At 42.1% G+C, this 18,387-nt stretch overlaps 1 protein-coding gene across 2 annotated transcripts in view; it reads left to right on the top strand.

The window, feature by feature from the left end:
* The first annotated feature begins 3,815 nt into the window (after positions 1-3,815).
* The window catches only part of LOC116396591 (ankyrin repeat and MYND domain-containing protein 2-like), a 42,683-nt gene continuing 28,111 nt past the window's right edge, over positions 3,816-18,387 (top strand). For both annotated transcript variants that reach the window (XM_031871279.1, XM_031871278.1), the window contains exons 1-6: positions 3,816-3,977; positions 4,669-4,733; positions 9,163-9,301; positions 9,477-9,575; positions 9,658-9,818; positions 13,308-13,522. In XM_031871279.1, the coding sequence (XP_031727139.1) occupies positions 3,911-3,977; positions 4,669-4,733; positions 9,163-9,301; positions 9,477-9,575; positions 9,658-9,818; positions 13,308-13,522 (746 nt within the window). In that variant the 5' untranslated portion in view covers positions 3,816-3,910. The remainder of the gene's footprint in view (positions 3,978-4,668; positions 4,734-9,162; positions 9,302-9,476; positions 9,576-9,657; positions 9,819-13,307; positions 13,523-18,387) is intronic.

Raw genomic sequence — 18,387 nt, 5'->3', positions numbered from 1 at the left:
CGGAGCTTGGTGCGTCAGCTCCAAACAATACAACCAGACTACAGAGGAAGTTACAGATGAAGCCTTCAAAATAAGTGCATATCATTTGTTATCATATAATTGTAAACTGATATGGCACACATGCAGCTTTAGCAGCTTTAGCAGCCTGGGCGTTCACATTCTACAGTTGAAGATGTAGACATGGTGGTAAATTTAAGCAGATTCCTCTACTTTTAGACTCAGTACATTTTGATTTGACTATTTCTTTGGTCAACAAAGATAAATGCATAAATGAGTCAGTGTTTATCCACAAGACCTGTATTACTGTTTGTACGGAGAAGGCTTTGAAATAGCAGTAAGTTTCATGGAAATATATTCAAGCTTGTGCTAATTATGTGGACATTAGTTTACATTTACATTACATTACATTACAGTCATTTAGCAGATGCTTTTATCCAAAGCGACTTACAATAAGTGTATTCAATATAGTTATTCAAGAGAACTACTCGTCACCAGAAGTCATAAGTGCATCTCCTTTTTTAAACAAGCATCTAAGAGCTTGAACCAGACCAAAGGTACAGTGCAGAAACAAACTAATACGAATACAATAAGTGCAACAAACTAATACGAATGCAATAAGTGCTGAGTGGAAGGCTCAGGGTAGTACTTCTTGAAGAGGTGAGTTTTCAGCCTGATGAAAGATGGGCAGCGACTCTGCTGTCCTGACGTCAGTGGGGAGTTCATTCCACCACTGTGGGGCCAGGACAGAAAACAGCCGTGACCGGGTCGAACAGCCGCAAGGACCTCTGAGCGACAGGTCAACCAATCGCCCCGAGGCAGCAGAGCAAAGAGGTCGGGCGGGGGGGTAGGGCTTGACCATGGCCTGGAGATAGGAAGGAGCTGTTCCTTTCACTGCCCTGTAGGCTAGCACCAGAGTCTTAAACTGGATGCGAGATGTTACAGGGAGCCAGTGTAGAGAACGGAGAAGGGAAGTTGTGTGGGAGAACTTGGGGCGATTGAACACCAGGTGAGCTGCAGCTTTCTGGACAAGCTCCAGAGGTCTGATGGCCGGGCTCCGGCAAGTAGTGAGTTGCAGTAGTCCTGGTGGGAGATGGCAAGAGATTGGGTTAGCACCTGCGCCGTCTCGTCAGTGAGGAAGGGGCGAATCCTCCTGATGTTGTAGAGCAGGAATCTGCAGGAGCATGTAACCGATGCAATGTTTGCAGAGAACAACAGTTGGTCATCCAGGGTCACACCCAGGTTCCTCGCAGTCCGAGTTGGCGTCACCATGGTATCGTCAATGGTGATGGACAGGTCTCGGTGCGGGCAACCCTTCACCAGGAGGAACAGTGGCTCTGTTTTGTCCAGGTTGAGCTTCAGGTGGTGTGTCGTCATCCACTTCGAGATGTCAGCCAAGCACGCAGCGATGCGTGCCTCCACTTGAGTGTCACCGGGGGGAAATGACAAGACCAGCTGGGTGTCATCGGCATAACAATGGTAAGAGAAGTAATGCGAGCGAATAACAGAAGCCAGAGATGTTGTGTAGAGCGAGAAGAGAAGGGGGCCCAGAACTGAATCTTGTGGAACCCCTGTAATCAGCACCCCTCCATGTCATCTGCTAGGATTGACCTGTCAGGTAGGATTAGTTCCTACACATAGTTTTAGATTTGAGTTAATTGGGCTTATAAGAGGTCAATGGTTCCCCATGGAATATCCCTGAAAGAACTTCTCCATTTAGATATCAACTTGCAGAAAATATAAATGGATAGTTAACACAATAAGAAAAAAGGTCCAATGTGACATAATAACTTATGTCTTTACAAAGGAAAGTGTTTCTCATTATTATGGCATATCTATTGATCTGATTCCAGTAAATATGCCACTAAAAAAAGATATGAGAGTATGTTGTTATGACAAGAAGCTTAAATATGCTATTATAACCTGTAGAAAAGATATTGCAGACAATAACTTGTCTACCAGACTTGCTTATGTCTCATGATCCATTTGATGAGATCATGGGGATATGCTGTTCAGCCCAGTAGATGATAATGTGGGCTGTACAGAAGTCATCATCATTGTGGATGCTTGGACAGTGTCTTGTTATAGCAAGAAAGAGATTTGATTTAAAAAGTCAAAATTCATAAAGAGACATAGAGCAGATTATTTTCTTCATGCTGGCGGAATGTGTTTACTACCAATGATTTCTGAGGTTTGAACAATATAGCTCATTATTTAAATTTTAAAAATCGTATTAAGTATCCGTCTTCAGTAAATTACTGGCATAAATGATGTATAAAAAGCAGGGGCTTTAGGCTTCGGTGAATTCATGTTATTTTCATGCTCTTATTTTGAAGACAAAATTACATAAAATCCCAGTGTTACTGTGGTGACTTATTTTAACTTGACACCTGTTCAGCATGTGACTCAGTGGTATCGAGATCCAGAGTATCCAGGCTGCTGATTGGCTACACAGAAGTACTGTTATTTCCTCTGAAGATCTTCCCCAAAGAGTCTGGATCAGTAGAATTAGCATGGAAGGCCCAGGGATCTGCAGTCAGTCAGTGAGCATTAAACGCTGTGAGGAGGTGCCTTATTTGTTTGGTGATGCATGTGATTCCTGCTGTCTCATGTTACTCTCACAGTTCATTTATGATTCATCAACAACCCGAGAACATGGTCGTTTCTGCATTATACCAAGACTCTTCTCAGTGTGCGCGCACACACACACACACACACACACACACACACACACACACACACATACACACACACACACACAGACAGAGTGTTGTGGTATAGGGCAAGAATGTGAGGAACTAATATCTATTAATTTATTTTTACTTGTCGGACTGCAGTGTTCAGTCTTAAGTACTGGAGCTCCACAGGGGACGATGCTGTCTCCCTTTCTTTTCACCTTGTACACCACAGACTTTCAGTACATTTCTGAGTCATGTAGGTGTGTAAGTGATGAAGAGAGCACTGGTGGTTGATCTCGTCGAGTGGGCTGGAAGAAACCACCTGCTCCTGAACATGATGCTTTTTTCACAAATGTGTTATGAAGGAAACACAATTGCTGCCAGAATTAGGTTCAGGGGCTGGAGTGAAGGGAGGTGGTCAGGGTGGAAAATGTGGTAAGTTTTAAGCAACAACAAACATGTCACATGGCAGAGTTGTCATGAGCAACAAATCAAATTGAAATAAGTTGTCAATGAATGTTTTGAAAATGCTCACCCATCTGAAATATATCAAGGCCAACAGTTAGACATTATTGAAGGCGTGGCCGCTTTAAATGACAGATGGGTGTCTTACCAGATTGCTATCTGGTAGCTGTCTGCTCTGCTGCATCACCCAGGCTGCCTCAGCTCCACTGACCATCCTTACTTTGTATGAAAACAATTACTGATGCTAACAACCTATGTGTGACAGTAATGGTATAACTAATTGGAGAAAGATGAACCCCAAAGGCAGTGTGTGGGTCTGTACTGAGATTAGCCTCCCATACATGATTATAGAAATCTCATAGATTCAGAATGTTTGTGTGGACGATGGAAACATGTCAGGTGCTTTCACGGAAGCTGCAGCTTGTCATACTTGATTCTGTAAATGTAGCTAGGCTTAATGACTTAGTACATGTGAGTCTGGACTGAATGACACATTTAACACATTCAGTAGTCAGAGTTAGTCAGAGCCAAACTTTATGTATAGATGAAATCAATACAATATATATTCCTTTGAGCATGTTTATACTGCAGACAACAGGTGTCTCTCCCTTGGTTTGGTATAGTGGTACGTTCCAGGGATGGATCCATTCTTTGTTGTGTCCGAGCAGTTTCTCAGTCTACCCGTAGATTGTAACTGTCAGCTGGACCAAACTGCAGAGCAGGACAGAAGAGATCAGATCATTCAGACAGAACAGAGCTGATCAGAGAGGATGGCTGCTTCTCAGAAAGGAGATCTATCAGCATCTGAGAGGAAGATCCTGCAAGTTATTAGTGCTGGTAAGTAGTAAGTTATTTATCAGTTATAAGATTACACTTCTAGCTTTATTCACTCACTGTTCTTCTCACTTATTATAAACCTTTGACATTTTTTCTTGTGAAAACTTTGTTTATGACAAATTTTGTAGATTAATTTGATTCATTAACAGTAACATTTTAGGCACTCACTTAAGATCATTTTGTAGCACAGTAAATTGTCCAAACGTTGAAATTGCACTGTATTCAAATCAATATTTACCATATAATTTTAATGATATTACTGGGTGTGTAAAATCATGGTACTGTTATTGTATTTTATGGGGATGTCCTTTTTGAAAATTAAAAAAAAAGTGTCCTGGACATGAATATGTAATTCGGCACTAATCATAAGGAAATTAGACACTGATAATGAATAACTAATTAATTTTCTTTCATGGAAAAATGTTGTTTTCCTACCAGATTATATAGTTCTGGTAAGGAAACAATGAAAATTCAGAATTCAAAATTTGCACCAATATATATATATATTTAATGATATGATAACAGTCGTAATGTTGTATGGTGTAATGTATTGTAATGTATTGATGTTTGTTTTTGACACTCATCTTTTGCGAAATCTCTCCTCTATTGTTGCTGTTGTTGTTGCTCTAATGTCCACACCTCAAACGTCTCCACCAGCTATGTTTTTACAGTGATGCCTTTTGGTCTACAGGTGATGAACAGGAAGCTTCCCAGCTGCTTGCTAGCAAAGATGTACGAGTCAACTTTTTGGATGAGGTATGAGTATAGAAAGGGAAAATTGTTTTAATGTTAGCAGCTAAAGTAATTCATAAACAGTCATTTGTGTTTGAACAAAAACAACAATTCAATAACTTTTTCTGGAGCTTTCAAAGTAAAAAAAAAAAAAAAAGCAGATTTGTTTTGTCAAGCTATTGTTAAAATTGAACTTTCAGCCTCCACTAATAGATGTATTTATGTAAAACAGATTTAGTCAGATTGATCTTCATATTGAAAGGACCAGTCTACCCAAAACATCAATAGAGCATATTTCTCCCTCTAACATGACGGGCTTTCTTCACTGTGACCTTAACTTGCATCACAGAATTGTCACTCCTAGCAAGGGTTGTCCTGTAAATTTGCATTTGTGTATAATTTGTTTAGCATAATCTCCTATATGGATATAATGAAAAGCCATTTGTTAACAACATATACAGTAGTGTAAGTATTACAAATCCTACTGGACCCTTATCAAGTGACCCTGTGTGGGGCAACAGATCCAAGGTTGAGAAACTGCCACAACTCTTTTTAAAAAATATATTTATTTTAATGTAATATGGTGATACAGTAGTGCTCAATGGCAACTGGTTTGTGGTGCTCAAAATGATACAACATTACAGGAGACTCATGTTTCAAGATGTGTCTTACAAAATGATGGTAATATAAATGACTACGTCCCCCCTCCTGACCACCCACAATGCAACAGTTATGTCACTGTAACATATGTTATCCATTGTGATGGAGACATATGGAGTTGACTCTTGAGAGGCAGACACAGCCCTCAAAGGTATTTGATAATAGCATCACGCCACTACATGTAGCTCACAGACTCCTTCAGAGTGCCGTCTGTCAGAATCAGATGTGGTGACAGAGCTTCACATCACTGCCCACACAGTTACCTTTTGTTTCAAGTGTTTTCTGTCTGTGATATAAGGCATACACAGGGAATTTGTATATTTAATACTACATCCAAAGTTTCTACATTTGCCTGCTGGGCTGTCTTGCAAACCTCTAAGGACCATGTCATTGTTTCCACGCATACTACAATTCTAAACTTTCCAGCACTACTATGTTTTGATAAATTAAATGATAAAACAAATAAACAACACAAATTACGAATTACACGAATTACACAATAAAAGCAGTTCTGAAAAGTTGAGTTTTGATTTGTGATTTAAACATGGACTGGTTGATCTCGGATGTGTTTGGGGAGAGAGTTCCAGAGGGATGGGGCAGCTCTGGAGAAGGCTCATTTTCCCCAGGTCTGGTACTCGGTCCTGTGTGGTGGAGACAGAATGTTGGCATCAGAGGAGCAGAGGCAGGAGTGTGGCAGTGGAGAAGGTCAGTGAGGTAGGAGGAGGCCTGTTCATGGAGGGCTTTGTGAGTGAGGGGAAGGACTTGGATCCTTTGTGGGACAGGGACGGGGGTGATGTGATCACGGGAGCAGGAAAAAAGGGTTCTTGATGTACTGGAGTTTATTTCTACTTGCTGTGTATTTACTGTTGCTGGTAACCTGCTGCTGGAACACAATTATTTCCCTAATAATTTAAATATTTAAATATTATGAAATATAAATATATTGTAATATCATTTACATCTTGGGATTTTTTGGGAAATTTTTTGAATGTGCAGAAGGTTTTGACCATGAGCTGAAATCTGAAACACAAATGAGCTTTTGAATTCCAGGAATTTATAAATTAATTAAAATGAATGAATGTTTCATTGAGGTGAATAGGTGCCACATGCATATTTAACGAGGTTAAAGACAATAAAAGTAGAGATAACAATTAAAGAAAAGTATAATAGATATTTGAAAGCAATACAGAATGCCTGAGAGCCTTACAGCATTATATTTTTATATTTTGAATTGCCACCAGGGGCATTACTTTTGTGTTTTCCTTTACATCAATAAAGACATTTCCAGAAAAAAATCAACAGAATACAGGAAATTAAGTGTTTTTACACTCAAAATGTTCTGGAGGAGGACACCCAGACCCCATACCTAATATGTGTCCCAACAAATGTTGAAACCAAACCTTCGCCCTAGAGGACCAAGCACTGCACCCTGTGGAATGCCTGGGGACAGAGGGTTGGAAAATGAGGAGCATTTGTTGATGTTTATGAATTGTTGTCTGTGTGAGATGTGACTTTCGCCAGGAGAGGGCAGTCCTGGTGAAGTGGAGGGAGGATTCAAGGCGGGAGAGAGGGGTGTGGTTGATGTTGTCAAAAGCTACCGTGAAGTCGAGGAGGATGAGAATGCTGAGGTGGACAGTCAGAGAAGAGGAGGAGGGTGTTGTTGTTCTGTGCTCTGCTGTAAATAGAAAGTGGATTGAAATGCCTCGAACAAGGCGTTGGAGACGAGTTGGGCTTTGAGTTGGGAGGCAAAAACCCGTTCCAGTATTTTTGACAGACGGGAGAGATTTGAGATGGGCCAGAAATTGCTTATAATGTCAGGCTTGAGTCCAGGTTGTTTGAGGATGAGCTGACAGCAGCCAATTGAGTGTTTGGGGGTCTGAACCAAAGCTGAAGGAGGAGATGATTATATCTGTGATGAGTGAGGAAATAGCTGGGAGACAGTCCTTAGCAAGATTGGATGGGAAGATGGCCAGGTTACTGTAAATGGTGTTGGTTTTTGTTTGGAAGAATGAAAGAAAGAGTTGCACTTGTCACTGGGTTTAAGAAGTTTGTTTATTATGGAAAAGAGAGCGTGTGTATAAGGTATAGGAAGTTGGTGAACTGGGCTGTAATGACTGTTTTGTTGAAGGTAGTCTGTGAAGGCTTGGACATCCATCCATCCATTTTCCTCCGCTTATCCGGGGTCGGGGTCGCGGTGGCAGCAGGCCAAGCAGGCTGACCCAGACTTCCCTCTCACCGGCAACATGTTCCAGCTCATTCTGGGGGATCCCGAGGCGTTCCCAGGCCAGCTGGGAGATGTAATCCCTCCAGCGTGTTCTGGGTCTTCCCCGGGGTCTCTTCCCAGTTGGACGTGCCTGGAAAACCTCCAGTGGGAGGCGTCCAGGAGGCATCCTAATTAGATGCCCGAACCACCTCAGCTGACTCCTTTCGACGCGAAGGAGTAGGGGCTCGACTCCAAGCTCCCTCCTGATGACCGAGCTCCTTACCCTATCTCTAAGGCTGAGCCCGGCCACCCTACGGAGGAAGCTCATTTCGGCCGCTTGTAGCCGCGACCTTGTCCTTTCGGTCACGACCCAGAGTTCATGACCATAGGTGAGGGTAGGAACGTAGACCGAGTGGTAAATTGAGAGCTTTGCCTTCCGGCTCAGCTCCCTCTTCACCAAGACGGTCCGGTGCAGCGCCTGCTTTACTGCTGCAGCTGCACCGATCCGCCTGTCGATCTCCGATCTTGGACATGCACTGTTTAACCAGTTGTCTTGGAGTCTTTCAGGCTGTCACTTACAGGATTTCATTTGTTCAGGAGTATACCCAGGAGCTGAGTGTGTGAGTGAGAAAGTTTGGGTTTTAATGGTAGTTAGTTAAGACCCAAGAAGAGAGAGTCATATTAATAGTTGACAAGATCGGAGGAATAATCGGACAAGCCCGGGGAGGCAGAAATTTGACTGGCACGGGAGAGCTGAGGGGAGATAGATTTGAGATTTCTGTGAGAGATTTTGCATTTTTTTCTTTTAGGATGAAGATAGGGTTTCATGGGCGACTGTGGCTAAGTGGAGAGCAGGGTTGTCCTTCGATCAGAGGATCTGCGGTTAGATCCACTGGCTCCGCTAGTTGCATGTCGACGTGTCTTTGAGCACTTCACCCCAAAATTGCTCCCGTAGCTGTGCCTACGGTGTGTGAACGAGTTAGTCTGATAGGCAGGTGGCACCTAGCCCCTGTCATCAGTGTGTGAATGGGGGAATGATGACAAGTAGTGTGAAAGCACTTTGGGTGGACGGAAGACTAGAAAAGAACTACACAAGTACAGTCCATTTACCATTTACCATTAAGGTTGTCAATGTCCATAGTGACTGCCAGCTGGTCAGAGATGTTGAAGTTAAGGCAGTGGAGTTGATGTATTGTAAGACCAGTGGAGCAGACCAAATCCAAGTTAATGTGTTGTGTTAGGTTGAGGCATTGTAGCAGTTGCAGGAATTCTGTGGCAGGTTTGCTGTTAGTGTCATAAATGTGGCATTTTGAGTTTTCATGTTACCTGAAGGGAGGGGTGAGGTGAGGGGTGTTCAGCTGGTTACAATATGTAACCCCACCACTAGATACCCCGTAATCCTACACACTAATTACCAACTCTGTAATGTAAATGTTAACAATGTGTTTCAGCTTGTTGCCCTACAAGTGATCAAACAAATCAGCTGATGCTGCTTTAAGTAAATGCCTGGCATGCTTCTTTTTCCAGGTTCATCAGCATGAAATTAGCTAACTCCTCATGTAATGTTGTCTTTCTCATTTGTTTCTTAAGTATGGTATGACTCCACTGATGCATGCAGCGTATAAGGGCCAGGCCGATATGTGTCATCTGCTGCTGCAGTATGGGGCCGATGTCAACTGCAACCAGCATGAATATGGATACACTGCTCTCATGTTTGCTGGCCTGTCAGGTATAACTGTCACTCAGTTTTCCAGCGTTTGTTGTACGGTTCCCTTGAAGTTCTCAAAAATCTAATTCTAGTTAAATAGACTAACATTCATTGTCATTTTAGTCTAGAAAAATAATTGCTGATGCAATGTAGTGTTGTATTTCTAAAATGAAAATCTCTGATCCACCTCCTCCAGGGAAGACAGACATCGCCTCCATGTTGCTGGATGCCGGAGCAGAGAAAAACTTGGTGAATTCTGTGGGTCGCACTGCTGCTCAGATGGCAGCGTTTGTAGGTGAGACAGGCTTAGACTGTGTTGTCAGTTAACTAGTGACCGAGACGGTGGTTACATCTTAACCTGTACATTCTCCTTCCAGGCCAGCATGACTGTGTAACAGTGATAAACAATTTCTTCTCGCGGGCGAGGCTGGAGTATTACACAAGACCACAGGGGCTGGAGATAGAGCCCAGGCTACCCCCCAGGCTGGCAGGACCCTTGCACAAGATCATCATGACCACCAACCTAAACCCGGTCAAGGTGAGGCCTGCTAATGAGCTAAAACCTGCCCACTTATTCACAGGTTCACTGGCATGTGATTGCATATGTGAGAAGTTTGACCTGCAGCTGGCACTAGATGAAGAGTTAAGAGATCTCTAATATCATCAGGATTCAGCATGAGGGAACCTTAAACATCCATAACTAATACTGAACCCTGAACGCAAATAATGGTATGCAAATAACTGCAAATATGTAAATCGTTTAGCTCTACAGTGGCCCTGTTTTCAGCCGCAGGAGGAAGCTGTTTTCATTGAAAAATATGTCCAAAATATGTCCAGAAATTTCTTTTTCTAGTTAGGCTTTCAAGATCTCCAGACGAAACCCTGCATGCCCGTTTTTTCAGCCTAACAACGTTGAAACCGAGAGCTAAAGCTGCTACAGCAAGAGCAGCAAGACTGCAGACTGCCGAGTGAGAAGCCCTCTGTTATTAGTAACCTGATTGGCCAATTAGACAGTATTAACTATTTCTTTGCCTTCAGCTTTACATGCTTATTCTGAATAGTGTGAACCAGATATCTAAACAGACTTAAGTTCTTCATGAGCATGGTCTACACATATCAATGCTATGAGCATTTGGGTGGTTGGTTTGCACATGCTGAATTATGTTCTTACTGCATTATGGTTGTTTTCAGACTGTTGTCATCCATCATTCGTAGCTATACCCACAAACAAAATGGTCAATAGTTTGTAGATATCCAATGAAATCATTTTGTATGTTATCCCCGTAATTATGATTCAGGAAGTATAAAGATCGTAAAAGCCCACGCTGAGTAGGTGGATGTGTCCAACAAACCCCGGTCTTTCAGCCAGGAGACCACTGTTCGTCCTGAATGTGAAATGAAAAGTCAACATTGAATCTTTTGTCACCCAACTTGCGTACTTCAGTAACGGCACTTCCGTAGTTATTTTAACCCAAACGATGATCTTTTCCTAAACCTAACCAAGTAGGTTTGTTACCAAACCGAACTAAGTATATCACATCTTTGTCTTAAACTAGACAAGTAGTTTTGTTGCTTAAATCGAACTAAAGCGTAGTTTATGGTCGCCAACACGAAAATGACGTAATCATGGCCTGTGCATGGTGCGCCAAAGCTCCGAAGCCTTTGGTTGTGCACCTCTGAATTTTTTTGTAACTTAGCACGTGCATTGTACGCAATCAGAGCTTTTCAAACATGACTGTTACAAAGAGCTGACTGATAAAATAACTATTAACTTATCTGGAGATTATTCAAAGATAGCCAATTTGAAATGTTTTAGAAACAGGAGGTCATAAATATCTACATTTGAGTAAATATTTTGCAGCCAAATCAAATTATTTACTGGATATTCAACCTTTGTTTCTTAATAATGTATGCAATACTTGACTTCTTTCTTTACAGAGCGTGTATAAAGGAACTATAGTAATCCATGAGTATGAGATGAGTTTTCAGATAATTACAATCAATTGAAGTAATGAACTGTTCAACAGCTAAGACATTGGGAAGCAATTCAGTATCGTTACTATTTTGATGGGAGATCCGTCTTGGTTACTTAGTAGTCTATATTATCAACCCCAGTATCCCTTTGCGGTTTTGATGGCCAGGGAAAAATTGTGCTGAAGGAGGCCGTCGATTCTTTGCTGGAGGTCCTTTTTGTCATTGGTCATTTTTGTGTGTGCTCCGTCCCACTGGCAGCCCGACTTGAGCCGATATGTGTCTCTCAACAGTTAGCAAGATGCTAACATCTTTTCACCCCCCTGAAAAGATGGTGGTTGAATTCAGAGTTTCTTTTTTCAAAGTTTCTATCACGATCAGGCTTTGCCTCGTGTGTTCTGTGTGTTTTTCTGTAGCTCCTCACTTTACCTGTCAGCCACTCCCTCAGCACCAGTCCAACTCCCTTCACCTGTCCCTGATCAGTAATCAAGCACTCCCTCATCAGCACAACTCTCCTCACCTGTTCAAGTCACTTTATAAACCCCTGTCTCTCAGTCACTCACTGCCAGGTCATTGTTCATACCTACCTGCCCGTTTTTGCTCGTCCTGTTCCTGGTTTCCCAGTCTGTCTGCCCTGCCTGATTTCCCCCCTCGTCTCTTGTCTCGTCCTTGGATTCCCTGTTGTGTTTGTGAGTCATTAAAACCCTTTTTCTCACTACATCTGACTGTCTGCGCTTGAGTCCTCCATGCCCCGTGACAGTTTCTTTCTTTCAAAGTTGACTAGAAGCCGGACTTGAACAGGTTCGGTGCGGCTTGGGGATTCAGCTGAGATCCGGTGGAAGGCCCACCTGCTATAGGTAACGGATCAAACTAAAGAGCGAAGAGCAAAAACTACATAGGAGAAAAGACATTGAAGAGAAGAAAGAAGAGCTTCCCCTTGTTTTATAGTATTCTGTCCAGGGGTTCTAGCGTCACTGGAGCAAAACTTTACCCCTTCCAAAAAATCTAACTTTCTTTCTAAAGCGTTAATGGTGTTCAGCATTAATGGTTGAAAGATGGGCCTCCTCAGCAGCTGAAAGATACTAAACACATGATATCACCCACTGAATAAAATCATATAGAATTAAATGAATGAAACCAGCTCATAGTGGTGGTCTCAGTGTGTGTGCCTATGTAAAGCAGCATGGGCACACACAATCAGCACTGATCTTTCAGCTTGCATTTTGTCATATAAGCTATGATCAAGTTTCTGGTCATATATTCACATTCTCCTAATTTTGTTATCTCTGCAAAGAGTCTGAACACACAGGCTGTACCTATTCCAGAGACTGGTGTTTGAGACACTTCACTTTGTTGGGGAGATATGAGAGTGCCTGCTGTGGAGGGAAAAGCTCCTTTGTTTACACCAAGGAAAAACTCCTTGCCGGAAGATCGGCTAAGGTACCCAGGAAGAAGCTGGAGATCCCGTACAAAATCAGGAAGAAGTACCGTGGCTGCAGAGCGGGTTAAGTTTTTGACAGTTTCGACACACAGGCCCCCTCCCACCAACCCACTAACCCCTGCACTTCTCAACTCTTCCTGCAACCACCCTCCACTGACTACATCCTTGGACTGAATAAGGATTGTGGTTTGTGGTGTATTGCTAATAATAGAGATTACTTTCACAGTGGTGCTTAGATAGGCCAGTGCTCTTTGAATTCCATTAAGGTCCATGTGACCAATGGATGGCAATATCTCAATAAGAATTCCTGTTCCTCAGAGGATAAAGCCAACTGGTCCCCCTGGGGATCCCCTGACTTTTCCTCTTGCACCACCATGCGGTTGACATTTAAGTTTTTTGTTTTTTTAAATTTTTTTTATAAAATTCTATCTAGCCTAATAGAATGATATATATTAGAAGGATTGCCATATAACTTTGTACACATATCCCTGGGTGCCCAGAGGATGAATTCTTATGACTTTGGTGATTTGCTGATGAACTCTCTTCTTTATGTCTCAATCAGTGACATTATTTCTGTCCAGAAATGTTTATCTAACCTACTCTCCAATCTGTCAGATAGTCATGCTGGTGAAGGAGAACCCTGTGCTGGTCGATGTGGCAGCTCTGGAGAAGTGTTACCAGGTGATGGATATGCTGTGTGAGCAGTGTGTGAAGCAGCAGGACATGAATGAGATCCTTGCCATAAAGATGCACTACATCAGCTGTGTGCTGCAGAAATGCCTGGCCTTCCTGCAGAAACAAGATGACAAGCTGGATGCACTTGTCAAGAAGTGAGTGCAACGAGTCTGTCCTCTGAATATATAACCAGCAGCACTCCCAGCACTAATTTTACAGGGGGTTAGAGTAGGGTACAGACCTATATGAAACATGTCATGAGATGACTTCTGTTGTGATTTGGTGCTATAAAACAAAAAATGGACTTGACTTGACTGGTAGATCAGCATCAAGTTGCTCTCGTAATTGTGGTTAAATCAATCTGTGTTTTGTTATTAAAGGTCCATCCCTTTCTTCTGAACCATTTAAAATACTGTATAATAACATTTTAGTGATAGTATAGGGTTTTCTTTGATTACAATGATCACTGAACCCGTTTGAGTACAACCCAAGACCTTACTGTTTCAGGCGGGAAAGTAGAACAACAAATGTTCAGTGTCTTTGACCATTCCAAGGCTCATGGCACACTTTTTATAGTCTTGGTAACCCATCTGCAGACACTCTCCTTTTATCTATATATGGCAGTGGTGGGCCGTGCATTTTATACCTGGGCCTTCTGTGCTGTCCTACTACAGTTGAACCACCTCCTAATAACCTCATTATGACACCACAGCTACGGTTATTATTTGTTTCTAGTGGTGTAACAATACACGTATTCATATTAAACCGTTCAGTACAAGGATTACGAAACGAACAATACGTTTGAATAATACTAGTGCATTTGGAAAATGCAGAAGCTTAAATTGTGGGAAATATAATGTTCTTTCGGTGGAGCCACTGCGCTCAACCTGGCAACCCACCCAGCATAAGAGACACACACTCTGACCCCGGAAACAAAACAAAAACACACCCTCGTGTGGCGCGTGTGTTCTGGGAGGCAACACACAAGCTACAAATTCTCCCCGCAGCGTTTAGGCAGCTGTTCCCTACTGATTCAAACAGGGATAAAGCAATCTCCACACAATCCCCATTTCTCCAGACCATAATTCTTGCTTTGTAAAAGAAAACAGCCCAAACAGAGAATCAAATGTCCGACCCTAACCCCGGACATGACGGGATGCTTCATCATTAACGGACAATGCATATAGTCAAAATCAATGTAATTAACAAACTCACAAGAACTAGTCACATATATTTATAAGACAACAAAGCATGACAAATCAATCCAGCAATGCTGCAGCGCTAAAACACTTATTCCGCCGCACACTGAAGTGCACGAGCCATTCAAATATTATTCACATCAGAGGGAACAATATTCACCATATCATAAAAACACCATAGAAAATCTAACAGTAGTAACGCTACTGCAGATGTAAAAACACAAACGCACTTCACTTACCAAAGCTGCTGTTCACTTAAAGACAAAGTCCATCCTCCTTTCTTTGATTACAAAGAATTTATTACCGTGGTTGTACAGAACATCGGTGAGGTTCAGTTTCAGCCAGAGGTCCTCCTGCGAACGTGTTTGTTGAGTTGTAGATCCACTCGGGTCTCTCCAAAAGTTTTTGGTGTCGTGTTGCTGATTTGGTTAGCCACTTCAGGTTAGCGTAGCTCCAAACAGCTCCAAATACCAAGACGCTCAGTTGCAAATAAAACGCATTCTAAAACGCTTCCCCGACGCTGTTAGCCAGGAACACTGTTCGTACAAATTATTTTCCTGGCTGGTTCAGGGCTGCTAGCTGTGGGGTTGGCCGACCCTTTCTTATAATGTCCAGCTTTTCTGGAAATGTCCTTGTCCAGAAAGGCGTTGCCAGTAACTCCCAAATCCGTTTCTCCTCCTTCAGCCATTGAGTGTTAAAAAAACAAAGCTAGGTCAAAAAAAAAAAAGAATCTACACCAAGCAAAATGCTAACAATGTCATAACTTCTTACATATCTTTCAACTTGAACTGTTACTACTAATACTAATTCTGCTAGCTGCTTCAGCGTCACAACGGTCACGCTAGCCCACTGACCAATCCCGCCGGACGTTAATGCTGAGCTGCACGTTAATACGGACATACTTGTGGGAGTACCTCGGTAGCTCTGGCACGTCAAAGAATACGCCCAACATGTCAAACTAAAGATCTGATTGGTTGAAGACTATGACAATCAACAATATCGTCTCCATTTACTTAAACTGGAACGGCGGGCCTCGGGCCTCTCTTCTTACCTAGAGACACAGAGGTGAAATCTGATTGGATAAAAGCTCTACTCAAAACAAGCTGTGCTGGAAGCAGAGCAACTGAGGAAGACAGTAGCTGTGCAATGAGAAAATAAGATAATGGAAAAAATAATTAGAATACATGTAGTGTATTTGTGAAATAAATGATTAAATTATAAAATAGCTATAACTTTGTGATTATGTTCAGGCCAGCAGAGAAGGCCTTGCTGGCCCTGACAGCCCACCACTATGGTCATGTATTGCTGGTAAAATACACGATCTGACCAAGGATCACCTCTTGTTACATATACTGTATGAAGGGGGCCTTATGGAGGTGAGGTTATGAAAGGAGTCATACTGTAAGAACATCAGGATACGAAGGTACAAATGGTAGTATACATGTCATGCATATACAGTATATACAGTATAGTACTATATCCATGGAACTCTTTTTTTGTCTTAACAAAAGGATCTTTATTTTAATATCTATAGGCTTATTTTCCAGCAGCAAAAATCCCTGGATTACCTTTAACGGCATCAGAAAATGAATAACTCTGATGTCGTGTGGTATTATTGTGTGTATTAAAGGGCCTGTTTGAATGTGACAGCAAGTGTTGGTTTAAGTTTGGAGGTTAGGCAACCCTTTTATTTGGTCATGTACAAATTAATCTTTATTAACAAATCCACAAAGTAAACTGACTAAACTGTCAGCAATTTCTAGAGTGAGCAGGTATGGATGCTGGAAAGGTTTAGCAGGACTATAGCCATTAGACAATGGAGTATAGCGAACAGAGCAAGATATGGGTCTAGCGCTTTCTTTAGCAGCCGTTTCACAGTCTGGACATGGCGCTCTGCTTCTCCATTGCTTTGAGCAAACCGAGGGCTACTTGTGATGCATCTGAATCATAGATTGTATCGAGGGACAACGCGTCCCCACTTCCTCCCACTGTACAGTGAAGCCAAAATATCCCAGATACGGGACCTGCCATCTTGTGCTTTTAACGTCATTTGGAACCAGAGTCTGCGCAGTAGTGACTGGGTAGTGGAGCCACGGTATTGAGGTCCCACCCATACATCCGCCCGAACCACCTCCTTATTCATACGACTTATTAATCCACTACTCAGAAAACTGTACACTCATCAGGGTGATGAGAACTACCTAAATTGACAGAAACCATGTTTTGGAAAAATGTATTTTGTGTACTTTGATTTTTTTTGTTTGGTCCATGTCTCATCCACAAACATGGAGGGGGCGGGGTTTATAAACTACACTACAGCAAGCTACAAGGGAGCATTAAGATGTTTTGGCTTCACTTTTGGAGAGCTGCCATGTTGTCCACCTTTATATACAGTCTATGGCATGCACCCATAGGCTCCTGCAAAAGTCCAACTGTTGACTTGGGAACTGTGGTCAATTATCACTGTAAAAGTTCTGAGAGGCTGTGTCTTCAGAAGAAGTTCTCAGTTTTGCAACCTCCACAAATCTCGAGTAGTAGGTGTTGAGGGTGACTTGAAAGGATTGGCATGTACTGTGATACATGTTTTGGAGTTTTTTTTGGGTGCACTGATCCGGCTCTTTCAGCCCTGATACCAATACCTGGGCTTTGGGATTCGGCCCATACCAAGTACCGATCTATACGCATGTTAAACTAGCTATTATTAGCTATATGCCTCACTGTGTGGAAGAAACTGGGATCATTATTTTATGTGTAAGGCAACATGCGGCTTGTCTTAAACATAGCTCTCCTCACTTTGTAAAACAAAATGTAACAAATAAATACAAAGATTTAAGTTTACTGAATTGTTATTTATTAAATAATGGTATCCAATACCAGATCAACCCATTGTCACCAATACCGGATCCAGCTATTTGAGTCAGTATTGGACCAATATCAGTATCGGTATCATTAAACATTTTTTCCCCAGTTCATTCAGTTGGCTTCTCAGTCTGGGCCACCCTACTGTTTCCTTGGCTTGCTTTCTACACCTTATCATCCCCGGATTTCCCTCATGTAATACAAAGTTGCGCATATTTGCAATTCACCATACACAGTGAGTACAGCTCAGCCAGTCTGCTTGATTAGGCCATCCTCTCAGGTAAAATGAAGATGGCCTCAAACACTGTCCCCTTTCAGCCTTTCTCCAAGTTTTGCTTGTTGTGTTGAACTGGCAGGCAGGCTATTCATTATCTAATTTAAGCAGATTAGGATTCTTCCATTAAATAAAACTCAACAGGTGCCCACGAGGGAGTGCCTACAGTAAGCAGGGTTTTATCTAGGTATAGAAAATGGAGTAGCTGTACTGCATGAGGCTGAGTCAAAACCACTGGATCCTGGGAGGAAGCTTGATATTTGCCTGGTAAACTAACAAAGTAACAAGTGGCTTGCAGTCCAGAAATTTATTGCGATGAGGAAGTTTCTGAACTGCTCGCACCTCCATGTCAATCCTAACACCTTATCCTTCAGCTGTGCATAACTCTGCTCCGTCTCCCTCCTTTTGTAGGAGGACTGTACCAATTCTATGATGATGCATCCGCTGACAGTTTCAGCTTTTTGTTGTTGTCATTGAGTGTCCAGCACTTGAGGTGATGTGAGACAATTTTTCAGCTGGTCGAATGCCTTTTGTTGTGTACAGGTCCAAATCCACTGATTTTATATATATATATATATATATTTTATATATATATATACGTATATACGTATGTATATACGTATATACGTATATATATATACGTATATACGTATGTATATACGTATGTACGTATGTATATACGTATGTA

Source organism: Anarrhichthys ocellatus, unplaced genomic scaffold (genome assembly GCF_004355925.1).
Source record: "Anarrhichthys ocellatus isolate YVR2014 unplaced genomic scaffold, GSC_Weel_1.0 scaffold57, whole genome shotgun sequence".
Classification (NCBI taxonomy): domain Eukaryota; kingdom Metazoa; phylum Chordata; class Actinopteri; order Perciformes; family Anarhichadidae; genus Anarrhichthys; species Anarrhichthys ocellatus.
This window is presented reverse-complemented; position numbering and strand designations above follow the sequence as displayed.